The 15789-nt window shown below is 43.2% G+C and overlaps 1 protein-coding gene across 5 annotated transcripts in view; it reads right to left on the reverse strand.

Annotated features, from left to right (window-relative positions):
* Positions 1–1681: 1681 nt before the first annotated feature.
* Positions 1682–15789, reverse strand: part of SLC2A12 (solute carrier family 2 member 12) — a 105689-nt gene continuing 91581 nt past the window's right edge. For all 5 annotated transcript variants that reach the window (XM_059713247.1, XM_059713254.1, XM_059713252.1 and 2 more), the window contains 3 exons: positions 14670–14792; positions 12800–12932; positions 1682–5977 (listed from right to left, as the gene is read on the reverse strand). In XM_059713247.1, the coding sequence (XP_059569230.1) occupies positions 5878–5977; positions 12800–12932; positions 14670–14792 (356 nt within the window). In that variant the 3' untranslated portion in view covers positions 1682–5877. The remainder of the gene's footprint in view (positions 5978–12799; positions 12933–14669; positions 14793–15789) is intronic.

The following is a 15789-nucleotide window of genomic DNA, read 5'->3' on the forward strand; positions in this document are numbered from 1 at the left end:
AGCTGAAAGCAGCACCCATGCCACACCAACTCTGTGGCATTGGCTCTGGGGCTGGTCCAGATTGGGTCATGCCAGAGTCAGTGCACAGGACTGTCTGGCCTGAGCCTCAGGCTGTGCACATCCTGCACCAGTCCTGTGTTGTGAACCATGTCCGTGGCACCACGTCTAGCCTGCATGCTGCAGTCAGACCAAATCTCAGAGTTGGGCTAGTGCGTGCTGCCTACAGTACAGGGGTCCACCCAGGAGCATGCTGCATGTAGCACCCCACTGGACTGGCCCTTCCCATCTGGCCAGTAGATCAGCCCTGAGACCCTCATTCAACCCATGGGGACTGATGAGTTTGACATCTTTGGTTTATGATCTTTAATAAATATCTGGAAGAAGAGATGGGGAGGATGTTAGTTAAAATTGAAAATAATGAACTGAGATATAAGAACAAGATCTGCCATTTCCTGGGTCAAGCCACAGGTCCTTACCCACTATCCTGTGTCACACAATAGCAGAGAATGGATGCTGAAAAGGAGAGAACTGGGTTTGACCAGGGTTTCTTTCCTGTTCCTCTTGCTTGCAGCCTCCAGTATATAAGGTCTAGGAAGTCATAATGCAGAGGCTATATCCCTAACTCCCATGTTCAATCGCTACCGATGCACTTTTCCTCCAAGAATTTATACAATCCCTTTTTGAATCAGGTTAAACTGTCAGTTTCCAACCCATCTTGTGGCAGTGAGTTGTGCACTTCAATTGCATGCTGTGTGAAAAAGAACTGCCTTCTGTAAATTTTAAACTTGCTTCCTACTAGCTTAATTGTGTAACTTCCTTTTTTTTTTTCATTGTGACAGACAGTAAGTAAATTCTTGTTACTTACTCTTTGCCATTTAGTATTTTGTAAACCCTTATAATGTCCCCCATGAAGCACCTCGCTTCTAAACTTAATGGGCTTAGCCTTATATGGAAGCTTCTCTATACCACTACCCATTCTTGTTGCCCTTCTCTATTTTTATATTCTAGCTGAGGTGTGGACCAAACCTGAGTGCAGTATTCAAGGTGTGGCCACACCATGAGGTGGGCATAATGATACTTTCTGTTTTGTTTACAATTCTGTTCTTAATTCTTAACATTTTGGTTGCCTTTGTGGCTCTGCTGAACACTGAGCCAGTATGTTTTAGTAAAGTGTCCACAATGACGCCCAGATCTCTTTCCTGTGTGGTAAGACAATATATGTTAAGATAAAGACATAACTATTGTAACAGGTGGTGATAGATGTCTCTACTACCTCTTACTTCCAGAGGGCAGGGAATGGCAATTCTGTCTACAGGACTTGTGGTAATGTGCTTTTGAAAATGCAAGGAAGCATTGTCCACCGAAGTATCTCATTTTGGAGTTGTTAGATATATGGCTAGTTAGTGGCAGCTAAGTTCATGCTGGCTGTGTTCCTGTGCCAACCTCAAATAAATTGTGGGGTTTATTTGTTGTCTGTTTTTTGGCACAAGATATCTGGGTCAATAGGAATGATGAGGTGAGAGAGCAGGAGCACAAACATGCCCTTTCAGGGGAAGGAGGATTGCTTTTTCTACATATCCCCAGTGTCTGTGGGGCTGGAAGGCAGGTTCCCTGGTATTTTCAAAGTCAAACGTTAGTTATGTTTTGGTGCAAACACTTGTGCGATGTAACACACACTGAATTCAGTCTCAAAGATTTATTTAGAAAAGTGCAGTGCCGAGAAGGAAATAGTGCCTGATCATGGAAAGTGATTACAGAAAACCTTTAGTAATATAATGCTGGCAATAAGCCAGTACAATGTGTGCAAAGAGGCATCGTATCACAAATCAAGAAGTTAATGGTCTCTTGCTATGGACTGCTGCAAAAACTGCACCAAGAATATTAAATTTTGTCTTGGACACATCTAGTAATGGAAAGTTGCTGACAAATTGACAGGGTGGTTTGGCTGCTTCATATGAATGACTTGTGAAGAAAGATAGCTAGCCTTGAGTCAGGTGTACAGCACTGATAATCCTCTACTGGTGTAATCATGTAGTGAGCATACAGGTCTGTCTGCCTAGAGCTCAGTACAGCATCAGTGCCAAAAATATAAATGGATGTCCAGAGAATAGAATAATATGAAAAGAGCAGCGTCATGTTGAATTTGTCCCACACTTTGTTTTTCAGAAACAAGTTTTTGCAAGTCTCTAAGAACAACAGCCTATTTCATGTCTGCTGGTTTTAATTTCACTGTATGTTTAAGAGCACTGCAATGTGTGCAACAGAAGTGCTTGAGACTGTGGAAGTGAATTTGATTCTCTTGTTTTCTGTAAACAAAACTGCCCAGACGCAACCACAAAAAGTAAACAAATAGGTTTAATAATATTTTATATATGTATTTTAATATTCTGTCAGTTTCCATAAGCTAGGGCAGGGGTAGCCATCCCGTCGCATGCATGTCACAAGGGCCATGGGCAGCCATGGGTGGGGGATGGTGGTTCAAAGTGGGTCTGATGCTGGGAGGATGCTTGGTTAATTTGCAGCATGCCAGCTGAAAAGCTTGGCCTCTACTGACTCAGGGCATTGGTATTTTTAAAAATATATTTTTAACTTAACAATACTGGTAAAATGAAAGGCGTTGAGGCCGAGTATCACCAGCCACATCTACGTGAGATGTTACTGCGCAGTAACTCAATACTGCTGCACAGTAGCATAGTGTGGCAAAAACCACGATGCAACACTACTGCGCAGTAATAGTAGATGACTGCAGTAGCATCATAAAAAAGATGTTCATCAGCACTACCACACAGTAACCTGAGTTACTTGTATAAACAAGTACTAAATGACTGTGCAGTAACAACCTGCACTGTCAGCATCTCGTGTAGACGTGGCCACAGTGTGGCTAACCCTGAGAATTCAAAAATCATGATTCTAAAACCTTATCCATATCCTTAGATGCTTGTTTGTTTGCTACTGAAGTTGATCAGGAATTCCAACAAGAGAGGTTTTTGCTGGAAAACCAAGAGACTGCCAAGTCCTCCAGTGACACCTTTCCCAGATATATTCTAGTTCTAAATCAGATTTCATTACCAAAGGTTTCTCACATCTGGGGTGAAATGTGGGGGTCAGAATGAGACCCTGGGTTGGCCACATAGGTTCTCAGCTGGGGTATGAGAGACCCTGCCTTGTTGAACTCTGACTAGGAACTTGAACCTGGGTGTCCCCTATCTCAGGTGAGGATCCCAAGCTGATGGAGAATACACTGCATTTGAAATTTTGTCTAACTTTATCACAACTATGCAGTTGGTCCAATAAAAGATATCACCACAAGGTTCCTTGTCTTTCCAAACCACCTGACTATTTTGGGCTGTCTCTTCCACTCTCATTTTTCATGAAAAATATTGAAAGATCTCAGTTTTATCCCAGAGCAGAATAGAAACATTTCATTTTCATTTTTAACCTCTTCACAGAATGGGAAAATAATGTCCTGGTTAGCATTTTGTAACACCATGTACATCCTGAAATTAACATGATGTCTGTGATAATATTATATTTGAGTGGCAATGCTTGAATTAAATAAACCCTAGCCAACAGTGACATCTACCAGTCTCTAGAATTGTCACCTACGATAGCAGCACCATGGCATATATAATTTAAAACAAGGTAAACTCTAGAAAATATGGTATGTGTATTGTTCTTGCATTGGCAGAACAGGCTCTGACTATTATCTCCTCTTTACAGGAAGGGTTGGATAGGACTTGGTCAACTCTCCCAGGATCTAGGTTGCAGATCTCCATAGCAGGAAAGATATAATGGAGCTCTTAACAGTAGGCTCACATTCTGAGGTAGCTAAATTCCTAATTACTGTTATTAATAAGTTTGTTCCTGACTCTTCTCTAGCTTCTCTATAGGCTTTGATTTGGCATATATTGTGCTAATAAATGGTCCTCTGAACCCTTGATGGAAAAACCTGAAACTTGAAAGACTTCACTCTACCAGAGCATTATCAGCCTTCTAAGCAAAGAGATCAGAAAAATGTCCAACTAAGCCACATAGGAAGTGGAGATATGATAACCTTTGTTACCTCCTGCTTTGCATGCCTCAGTTTGACATGAGGAATGCAACTAGTTGGTTATGGTTTCCATGAATTACTGCTTGGAGGTCCTACTCAGCATATACAATGGTTTGGAACATGACAATTTGTGTTTTATTCATTTGTTTTCTCCAAGACCTCTATCAGCCAATTGCTAAGGTAGTCTTCCAAATCCAGTGGTTCAGCACTGTAGCTTCAATTCTTATTGCTTTTATTTTGTGTGTACACCACGATCCAGAGGATCAATGATTGCCTTTAGTAATCAAGCTTATTGCTCACTGAGAAACAACTATGAGCTAGCTAATGCCTAACATGAGGTACATAATAATTGTTTGAAAGATTGCAGTTGTGTTCCTGACCAGGACTTTGGAATAAGCAGAGAATGACTCAGAGGAATCCACTCCAAGTTTGACACAATATTTCCAGAACAGCAATGATTTAGATTTACAGCATGTAGGTATGCAAATAATAATGTTACCATCTATTAATTGTGCCACACAAACTCTTCCTTTATACTCCCAAGGCTGCATTAGGACATGAAAACTAATCTCAGAGTCAACTCTAATTGTTTTTATCTTGATTTGTATGATTTGGGAAGTAAAACCTATCTCTTTTTGTCTCTTTTAGGGCCTACACCAGTTCAAGCAGCTGGTCATGCATTTAGATGCCTCTGTCTCAAAAGTTTTTGTTGCTTCATTTAATAAAAACATGGGACAGGAAGAGACTTACTGGGTCACCAAGATCAGTCTCCTACTGTTCCAGGCAACTATATCATATACTTCAGCAATCCCTTGCAGTCAAGGATGACTGTCTTCCATATGATTGTTTTACATGTGGGTCTAAAGATGGCTGATGAGACCAATTCAGGATTGACAGACTGCTGCAACTCATCTATGTGTTTCCATGAGAGACAGGTGGCTCCAGATTCTTGATTTGGTCCATGATACTCTATATCTGCCACTCCTGCTTTTCCATCTCCTGTTGTCATTGTAAGGTTTCGAAGTCCAACACTCTTCCAACACTCTTCCTCCTGGGGAGGAACACTCTTCCAACACTCTTCCTCCTGGGGAGGTCCTGGGCAATAGTCTCCCATGAGCTGATGTCAATGTTTCATTTTTTCAAGTTGCCCTCGAGGACTTCCTTGAAGCACTCAAGCTCCCCTGTAAAACTAGTTCTATATCTTACCTCAGGCTTCTCCTATTGGAAGGCTGTTCCAGAACATCACTGCTCTAACTTTCAATTTGAATTTATTCATGGTCCACCTTATATCCATCCACTCGTTCTTGTGCCCAATGTTGTCTGTTAGCTCACATAGTTCTCCTCCCTTCCTAGTGCATGCACCCTTAAATTTTCACAATTGTTTTGCTAGGCTAAAGTAGAAGAACTCTTTTACTTTCCTCTTGTAACATAGACTCTCCATTTCTGTGCTAATTCTCATAGTCCTCCTCTGTATCAGTTCTGGTTTGAATTAATCTTGGTTGAAGATGGCTGATCAGAATTGTTCATAGTATTTCAGCACTCATTCACCTTCCACATCTAAGGGGTTGGTAAGTTGAGAGGAGGTGAAAGATGCTGGCACAAAGTAGGGTAAATCTAGGATTCTAATGAATTATAAACTACAAAAATCTTAAATTTTAGAATTATATTGTCACTGAAGGAAACACTACTTTGACATGGAATAGAGACTAGTTTGTGTATATAAGATACTAAGGTTTCTCACATAATAGCATTCATGAATATTTTGGGGCATTCGTTCTCTTGAGAAGGCCGCATAGGTTGCCCTCGGATGAACATCCTTCTGAAGTCTAGTAGAACTGCTCACAGTGTTCTCTCTTGGGAAGCTCTATTGGTGCTAATTTCTCTCTTCGTTGGCTGATCCAGCAAGTGGTATTCTTCGCATACTTCCTGAAAGAAAACAAGCATTTAGCATTTAATAAAACAAGGAAAGTGTTTGCCCTTAAAATATTTCCTCATCTGGGGGCAGGTCAGTGATGAAGAATAAATTCTGATTGCAGCTTGTCAAATAACAAACCAGCAGCCACGGCAAGGATTTGCTGGATAAATCTCTTTGACAAATACCATATTTACCCAAATCAAAGATGACTTGGTATTTAAGATGACTCCCCCCTCTAGTAATTAGATTTTATATATGGAAAAATTGTTATTAATTTCTATGTATGGAATCTAATTACATAGAGGGTAATTATATGGAGGGTCATCTTAAATTTGTGCCCCTGTGCTGCTACAGCAGAGAAAACTGTGGCAGGGGTAACAGCTGATGGAGGAGGCAGGCAGCCCGACTCCTGCCCCTTGCAGCTCCACCACTTATCCCCCTTGCCATCTGTATCTCCTGCTCCCCGCACAGTACCTATGCCCCTGGTGCCTGTTTCCCTGCCAGCTCCCCACAGTCTCTGCTTCTACCCCATCACTTACCCTCAGTCATGGCTCTAGCCCCACTCTGGTATAGGGCACAGACTATGTGTTAGCTCTGGCCCTCGCTGGATCATGCAGCAGCAGTTAGAGCAGTGACAGCTCTAGCTAGCCCTGGGGTGCTGAAGCTGTTGCCACTACCGCCACTGTTGTGTGGCCAGGCCACTGCCAGAGCTACCATACACTCTGTGTCTCAGGCCTGAATGGGGCTGAAGCTACAACAGATGGTAAGCAGTGGAGGGAGGGGGGAGGCAGAGGAACAGGCACCAGGGGTCAGAGGCTGTGGGAGCAAAGGTGGCAGGGGACAGACACGGTGTGGCAGGTGACTGCTGCAGCTCTGCTTCCAGCCCTGACTCAGGCTCAGGGCCAGTCAGAACCACAGCAGTCTCCTGGCCCCCTCACCTTGTACTCAAATCCAGGATGAGTGGCTTTTCCCCATGTTCAACAAGGACAAGAAACTTCATCTTGGATATGAGTAATTACAGTAAATTTGGCCATCTTATAATGCAAAGATGTATATGCTCAATAATAAAAGGAACAAAGTTTCTGTTGAATCTAAACTTGAGTGCTGCTTATATATATTGGTGCCCTTTCATAGCACCTAATGAAGTGAACTTGGGTTCATGAAAGCTTGTGCTCTCTCTATATGTCTTATTTAGATAATCTATTAAGGCACATATCTACCCTGCCATCTGTATATATAGGTATCATAACTGCACAGCAACTTTCAGTAGTTCTGTTCTCTACATGAAGAGGATGACAATTACACATTACTATCTTTTCCCAGGACCGAGAACACAAGGAAAGTTGTGGTTCTCCCTTAATATGGGTGCTGTAGAACGACTGATGTGTGCTATGCTTAACGCAAAGGAAGCAAAGGTAAAAGACACTACCCCATACTTATTAATTAGGTTGGATGTTGGATACTGAAGGAAAGTATTTGATATGAGGCTCAGAGGGGTTTCCTCAGAATGTATAAAGAAAAAACAACATTCTACCAGCAAATCATTATTTTCATTTGTGTGTCTGTCATCCACATGGAAGTACATTTAGAATCCGAACACAGTCTCAGGTATTGTTTCCTACTCTTGTTTCCTCCTTCTGCTTTTAGAAGCTATGGGCGCCTATACACAAGCGCAGAGGCTGCTCTGATGCGCTGAAATTACAGTGCATTGAAGCAGACTCAGTCAGATCTGCTGGAGCGTGGCAATTATTGCACTCCAGCAGCTTCTTGCATCTTGTGTATTAGTGTCCCCATGTTTAAAAATGGTGGTAGGGGCACTTGAACTAAGGGTTTCATAGATTCATAGATGTTAGGGTCGGAAGGGACCTCAATAGATCATCAAGTCCGACCCCCTGCATAAGCAGGAAAGAGTGCTGGGTCTAAATGACCCCAGCTAGATACTCGTCTAACCTCCTCTTGAAGACCCCCAGGGTAGGGGAGAGCACCACCTCCCTTGGGAGCCCGTTCCAGACCTTGGCCACTCGAACTGTGAAGAAGTTCTTCCTAATGTCCAGTCTAAATCTGCTCTCTGCTAGCTTGTGGCCATTGTTTCTTGTAACCCCCGGGGGCGCCTTGGTGAATAAATCCTCACCAATTCCCTTCTGTGCCCCCGTGATGAACTTATAGGCAGCCACAAGGTCGCCTCTCAACCTTCTCTTGCGGAGGCTGAAAAGGTCCAGTTTCTCTAGTCTCTCCTCGTAGGGCTTGGTCTGCAGGCCCTTGACCATACGAGTTGCCCTTCGCTGTACCCTCTCCAGGTTATCCGCATCCTTCTTGAAGTGTGGCGCCCAGAATTGCACGCAGTACTCCAACTGCGGTCTGACCAGCACCCTATAGAGGGGAAGTATCACCTCCCTGGACCTATTCGTCATGCATCTGCTGATGCACAATAAAGTGCCATTGGCTTTTCTGATGGCTTCGTCACACTGCCGGCTCATGTTTATCTTGGAGTCCACTAGGACTCCAAGATCCCTTTCCACCTCTGTGCCACCCAGCAAGTCATTCCCTAGGCTGTAGGTGTGCTGGACATTTTTCCTCCCTAGGTGCAGCACTTTGCATTTCTCCTTGTTGAACTGCATCCTGTTGTTTTCTGCCCACTTGTCCAGCCTATCCAGGTCTGCCTGCAGCTGTTCCCTGCCCTCCGGCGTGTCCACTTCTCCCCATAGCTTTGTGTCATCTGCAAACTTGGACAGAGTACATTTCACTCCCACGTCCAAGTCGCTGATGAAGACATTAAAGAGTATCGGTCCAAGGACCGAACCCTGCGGGACCCCACTGCCCACACCCTTCCAGGTCGAGACCGACCCATCCACCACGACTCTTTGGGTGCGACCCTCTAGCCAATTCGCCACCCACCGGACTGTGCAGTCATCCACATCACAGCCTCTTAACTTGTTCACCAGTATGGGGTGGGATACCGTATCGAAGGCCTTCCTGAAGTCCAGGTATACGACATCCACCCCTCCTCCTGTGTCCAGGCGTTTCGTAACCTGGTCATAGAAAGAGACTAGATTGGTCAGGCACGATCTGCCCGCCACAAACCCATGCTGGTTTCCCCTCAGCATAATTTGTCCTGCCGGGCTCTCACAAATGTGAGCCTTGATAATTTTTTCAAATACTTTACCAAGGATGGAGGTGAGACTGACCGGCCTATAGTTGCCCGGGTCCTCCTTCCTCCCCTTTTTGAAAATGGGGACCACGTTAGCCCTTTTCCAGTCCTCCGGGACTTGGCCCGTGTGCCACGAGCATTCGAATATTCCCGCCAGTGGCTCTGCAATGACGTCGGCCAGTGCCTTCAGCACTCTGGGATGGAGCCCATCCGGGCCTGCCGACTTAAAGGCATCCAGTTCTTCCAAGTGACTCTGCACCACCTCAGGATCTACGCATGGAAGTCTGGCGCCTGGCTGCTGCCTCTCTACAACCCCAGTGAGAGACTTGTCGTGCCCCTCGCTTAGGAACACTGAGGCAAAGAACTCGTTGAGGAGTTCAGCCTTGTCCCCTCTATCTGTCACCAATTGCTTCTGCCCATTTAGCAGGGGTCCTATTCCTCCCTGGGCCTTCCTTTTACTCCCTATGTATCTAAAAAACAATTTCTTGTTGTCCTTTACTTGGGTTGCCATCCTCAGCTCCATGGTAGCTTTGGCCCGCCTAACTGCCTCCCTACAAGCACGAGCAGAGGAGGTATATTCATCTTTAGTGATTTCACCCTGTTTCCACTTTTTATGTGCTCCCCTTTTGGCCCTTAGGCTGCCCTGGATTTCTCTGGTCAGCCATGGAAGCCTCCTGGCCCCTTTCCCTCTTTTGCCTTGCTCGGGGATCGTCTTGCTTTGTGCCCAAAGGATCGTTTCCTTTAGGCACAGCCACCCTTCTTGGGCACCCATCCCATCAAAACTCCTACTCTGCAGTGCTTCCTTGACTAATCGCCTGAGTGCAATGAGACCAGCTTTCCTAAAGTCTAGCACTTTCACCCTACTAGTTACCTTACCCACTCGACGTCTTATGTTGAATTCTATCATAACGTGATCACTGTCTCCCAGATAGCTACCAATCTGGAGGTCCCCTATCATGTCATCTCCCGTTGCCAATACCAGATCCAGTATGGCATTCCCCCTAGTGGGACCATACACCTCCTGTGTCAGGTGGAGGTCCTGTACACAAGTTAGAAACCTGCGTGAGCGATGGGACCTTGCTGTCTGCGTCTCCCAGCAGATGTCCGGGTAGTTTAGGTCCCCCATGACTACCGCCTCTTTAGCTTTTATGGTCTCCGAGAGTTGCCTCAGGAGCCCCGCATCTATTTCTTCCCCTTGGTGTGGGGGTCTGTAGCAGACCCCTACCACCAAATCCCTTTCTCCTTGCCCCCCATGTAGCCTAACCCACAATCCTTCTACTTCCTCAGCCTCGGATTCTGTCTTGATGAGGGTTGATGTATATTGCTCACTGACATAAAGTGCAACCCCCTCCCCCCCCTTTCTTCCCCACCCTGTCCTTTCTGTACAATCTATAGCCCTCAATATGTACCGCCTAGTCATGGGATGAATCCCACCAGGTCTCTGTTAGCCCCACTAAGTCATAGGTGTTTAGTGCAAGCAGGAGCGCTAGTTCATCCTGCTTGTTCCCCATGCTCCTAGCATTAGTATATAGGCACTTGAGCCCTGCGACTGGCGCCTATATACTAACAAGCTTTAGTTCAAGCACTCCTGCCGCCATTTTGAAGTGTGGAGACACTGATACACAAGACAACTCTTAGAACTGCTCTAATTAAAGTACTGCCCCCTCCATCCCTGAAGCACATGTAAAAGTACCCTGTGTTTCCAAGCATCTCCTATGAATTGCTGTAAAATGTGTTTCTCCACTAGATGGCAGATTTTGCTTAATTTCTTTATTTAAACTAGTTTTATATGGCACCAGAAAACACTCTAATGTATGAAACAAATCCTCGCTGGTTATTTCTGATGCAGTTTCTTTAGAGATGGAGCAGAAAAGGAAGAGCAAAAGAAAGTGAGCCTATAAATTTGTTCAATGAATCTGTATTTCAAAGACAGGTAGTCAACAATCGCTGTTGGATTCTTAAGGAGTTCCTAGATTTTAGGCCAGAAATCACTGTAAGCATATATAAAATGATCATCTAGTCAGGATTTCATCTAGGGATTCTTGAAATGGAAGGAATTATTCTTTCCTACTGTGCAAAGAAAGAACACTTACGAAAACTAATAAAATGTGGTTGAACAAGAAAATCTCTTTTAGAAAGGTATCCAGCCTTGATTTTAAAACTCCAGGTAATGGAGAATCTACCACACCCCTTAGTTGTAAAGAGATTAATTACCCTCATGGTCAAACATAGGTGACTATCTTCAAATCTGAATGATTCTAACCTCACTTTCCAGCCAATTTATCCTATTATCAATTGTGCTTTACATAGACAGCACCTAATGACAGTGAACATTGTTGCAACAGAAATAGTGATGGAAATAATCAACTTAAATTTAGGTGGTGATTTGCTGACTACCCAAAAGCATACAGGCCACATTCTACTTCACCTGTTAGGTGCTGAAGTACAGTGCTTCTCCATCCTCCTCAAATCCCTGAAAATCCATTAATACACCTGCTTGTTTGTTTTTTTAACCTGCTTGTATCCTATGCAGCAGATACACCCACATTTTTATTAACCATTTTCCAGACACTCAAGTAGGATGCAATGAAGTCACACTTAGGCACCCAAGTCACTTAGGCATCTAATAGATAGGGGAGGATCTGACCCTATGGGTGACATCCTTGCTCTACAAAAGTAAGTAGCAAAAATCCTGTTGACTTCAATAGAGGAAAGGATGTCACCTAATAGCATCTGTACTGTGGCCTCATAATAATAATTATGGCCAATTGACTTCTCTTTGGCTTCTCTACCCTCTTACGTGTTATGCTGGATACTTCTGGAGCTGGTTTCTATGAGGTAATTAGCTGATGAAGAGTTAAATTTGGAACATGCCAGAGAGATCTGAGTTATAAATATCAGTCCCATTCATTTATTTCTTAAATTGGAAGTAAATAAACAGGAGAATGCAGAAGGGAATCATGCATAGAGATAACAGCAGACTATTAAGTGGCTGTTTTGTTATAGGACATAGATAATTTTACTAGTGAAGCTCCTGTTTGAAGACTGTGGATGAACTGTTTCATTTTTGTTTCCCCAAGAGATTTGCAAGATTTTTTCAAAAAACTTAAATCACACTGGGTCAGCTCTGCTTATGAGGTGTGAAAGGGAGCAGGTGGGCCTCAGTCATGCACAGGATTCCCAGTAGAACGAAGGAAAGAAGTAGCATCCTCATCACTGTTTCTACACCAAAATCTTCCCTATTAAGCAGGGTAAGGGTGTATACAAAACTTTCTGGAAGCAACATTTTTTGAGATTCCCAAACAACTTCTGCAGACCTGAGAGACTGAGATAAGCATGTTCAAATCCCAGTCTAAAAGAACCTTATTAAAGCTCAACCAAACCTTGGAAGCTTTCAGGTCTCCACTTTCATCATATTCAGACTCACCAGGCCATACTTCAGTGTAAAACAACTGAAGTGATGAGGTTGATAAAGGAAGGCACTGTCTCCTCTTCTGGGGCCCAATCCTCACCATGGAAGAGTTATATGCACTTTGCCATTGCATTCAGTATGTGCAGGATCAGGCCCTTTATGAGTCTGATACTCCAAGAAAACCCATGTGGTGCCCTGTTGATCTATGGCATTAAAAACGTTGATTTTCTATTGGTAGCAGATAGGGGAAGGTAAACAATCTTGCATACTTACTGTTTGGCTAGCTCCATGGATATTTGTTCTAAAGAGCACCCCTTTGTCTCTGGTATAAACATGATGACAAAAGCCAAGGATGCTAGACTCATTACTGTGTAAATGAAGCACACCCATGGCAAGCCAATAAGGTCTGTAGAAGAAAAAGAAAAAAAAAAAAGAGTATTTTTTGGTGTTACAAGCTATTTGTATCTTAGCCAGTGAGGTCTTACAAACCCTAACTCACCTGCTCAGCCACCTTGAAGTAATACTTTACACCAGTGGCACTCAACCTCCAGCCTGTGGACCAGATCCAGCTCACAGAGCCATGTCATCCAGCTCAAAGGGCTCTCCATTGGCCCATAAATCTGATGCCGGTGGGGGAACAGTGGCAGTGTTATTGCTGCTCCCCTGCTGTCAAATTTCCCAATCTGTGGGAAGCCCTGCAGGCTCAATAACATGGCCCTGCCCTCATGTGTCGGGTTGCTCTGCAGCTGGATCTGGGAGCTCAGGGTTAGTGCACAGCCACATCCAGCACAGGGGGCCAGGCCAACACATGGCCAAATCAGGGTGCACAGGGTCAGGCCAGTGCATGGCTGGATCTGGCATGCATGATCAGGCCAGTGTATAGGCTTGCAACCCTCCAAGAGCTGACTCTGAGCAGGAACTAGCCCACAGACCAACCCCACATCACTCATCTAGCTCGTGTGGCTGGAAAGTTGGGCACCATACAATCTGCACCCCCTTGTTTGTAACTAACTGTTACTGGAAAGGAAAGACAAATATTTAATTGTGCCTTTGGCCTGGAAACCTGTAGGTCTACAACTTCAGTTTAGTCAGGTTCTACTTCCTTGATTTTTTGTTGCAACACCTACAAACTTTTTCATAGTCGTTGTTTCTACTACATTGCAGGCCAGAAATGTCTCAGGCTTCTTGAAATTAAACGAGTATCTGTTTTTGTTGTGCAAATTTCATGAAGCCAAAATAGCATATTTCAGTAAATTCCAACTGCCTTCAGTTAATCCTTTCATGCTGGCAGTTTCCAGCATTTCCATTGTCAACAGTGAAGCGTGTGCCAGAAATGGATCAAGGAGTTAACACATTTTAGTTTCAGGCAAGGATAATCAATTTTTTTCAAATATGCTTGGAACAATGGAAAATACATGGGATCAGTGACACAGGGAGACATGCCCTTTGTTATCTTTCACAGACATGTAGGGAATGGAATTTCCTGACATGCAATAATTTGTGTCAAGGACTGAAAGTGAAGGTAGATGCTCTGAGGTATACTCTATGGTCAAATATGTAAACTTCATTGGCTTTAGTAAAATATGTATCCGAGTCTTGTAATTGAAGAGTGAGGGCTAAATTTTGTTTGCAATTACTTAGATGCAAAATCCAGGCTAAATTCATTTAAGCTAGTAAAGTGGCCATGTAACTGATGAAAAAGTGTTAGAAAAAATATTAGCCAGCTCTAGTTTAGAGCAAAGCAGGACTGAATGTTAGGTTATTTTTTATAGCTGATTAGTCAAGTGATGTCTTGAAATTAGAGTTAGATACCTATGAATAAATCCAAAAGTGATGTGTAAAATGGTAGGCTAGTCTTTTACTCTTAAGCCCACAATACTACATCAGGCATATTTAGACCTATTTACAGATCTGTGAATATAAGGCTGTAGAGGAAGTCTATGCTAGTCTGTCATACATGGTGAGGATATGGAAAAAAGGTGTAAGTGATACCAACAAACCAATATTTGTAGCCGCACCAATTAATTTGGCCCCTGTATTTTATTTCTAAATTTTAAGTGATGATTAATCTTCTTCAGATAGGAAAAGTGTATTATGCCTAGTATTTGGAATGTGGACTTGGGAAGAAACAAAGCATTCTTACCAGTTACAGTCAAAAATGTCAAGGAGATAAGGAGATTTATACCCCAGTTCATGCTAGAGGTCAAAGCAATGGCCCGTCCTCTGATTCCACCAGGGAAAATTTCACTCAGCAGCAGCCAGGTCACTGAAATGAAGGAAAACATAATAATGACACCATATTTGAAGGTAAAACTTTCCCAACCTGAACGGATATACTTAAGCCCATAAATTCACCTAAGCACTTATAACTTGTAAAGAGAATAACCTTCACAATGTAAAATTGTCTAACTCTCATGAACACCCTGAGCCTTGTGGCCAGAGTAGAAACATGACTGAAACTTCCACGTTCCCTGTCAGTCTCTTGTTGGTACAATAACTCATCTAAGGTACTGGCAGAAAAGCAAGACTTAGAGCAGTCCTTGGGATTTTTCTAATTCATGCAAGGGGAGTGGGCTAGGGGACAGTTGGACTATGTCAGGAGAGCTCACAGTAGCTGTCTTGGACCTTCCGGTCTTTTTGTCATAGCCATAAATCTGGATCAGTATCTGGCTTTTAGAGCTATTCTTTCAGTAGAATAACAACTGCAAGTTTCTGGTACAATTACACTAAAAATCACTGAAATTTAAATAAAAAAAAATAGAATTTTGGCAATGCTTTGTGTTAGAACATATGTTGCACCAGTTATAACTAAGGATTCTTATTTGGCAAGGACAGAATTGGAAAAGGTGTAAAGGAAAAAAAGATACTTGGAGAAAAATATGAGTAAGAGCCAGCTGAGAATAGCATGTGTCTTTGAATCAATGTGATAGACTCAAACAAGTTTTCCTTTGAGTTTCTTCATTGTTCTTTTTAACCACAAAAGGAAGACTAATAATATTGTTATGGCTAATCAAGAGTTTACTTAAAACTGGGAAATACATCACGGGCTCAATTCTCCTTTACACTAAAGCCTCACACCACTGTGGGAATAATACACTGCCAGAGTAGAGCAAAGAGTCCTTTGAATAAATAAGAACTATAGTGAGATTGCACGTTAGAGTCAGCAGGCGCTAAGTCTAAAGAACGTTGGTCCGTGTTAACGTTAACTAGTGAGCTGATCAGTCACACATTCAGGGTTAATAACGTCTCTAATGGGCACTGCT

Source organism: Alligator mississippiensis, chromosome 1 (genome assembly GCF_030867095.1).
Source record: "Alligator mississippiensis isolate rAllMis1 chromosome 1, rAllMis1, whole genome shotgun sequence".
In the NCBI taxonomy this organism is placed as follows: domain Eukaryota; kingdom Metazoa; phylum Chordata; order Crocodylia; family Alligatoridae; genus Alligator; species Alligator mississippiensis.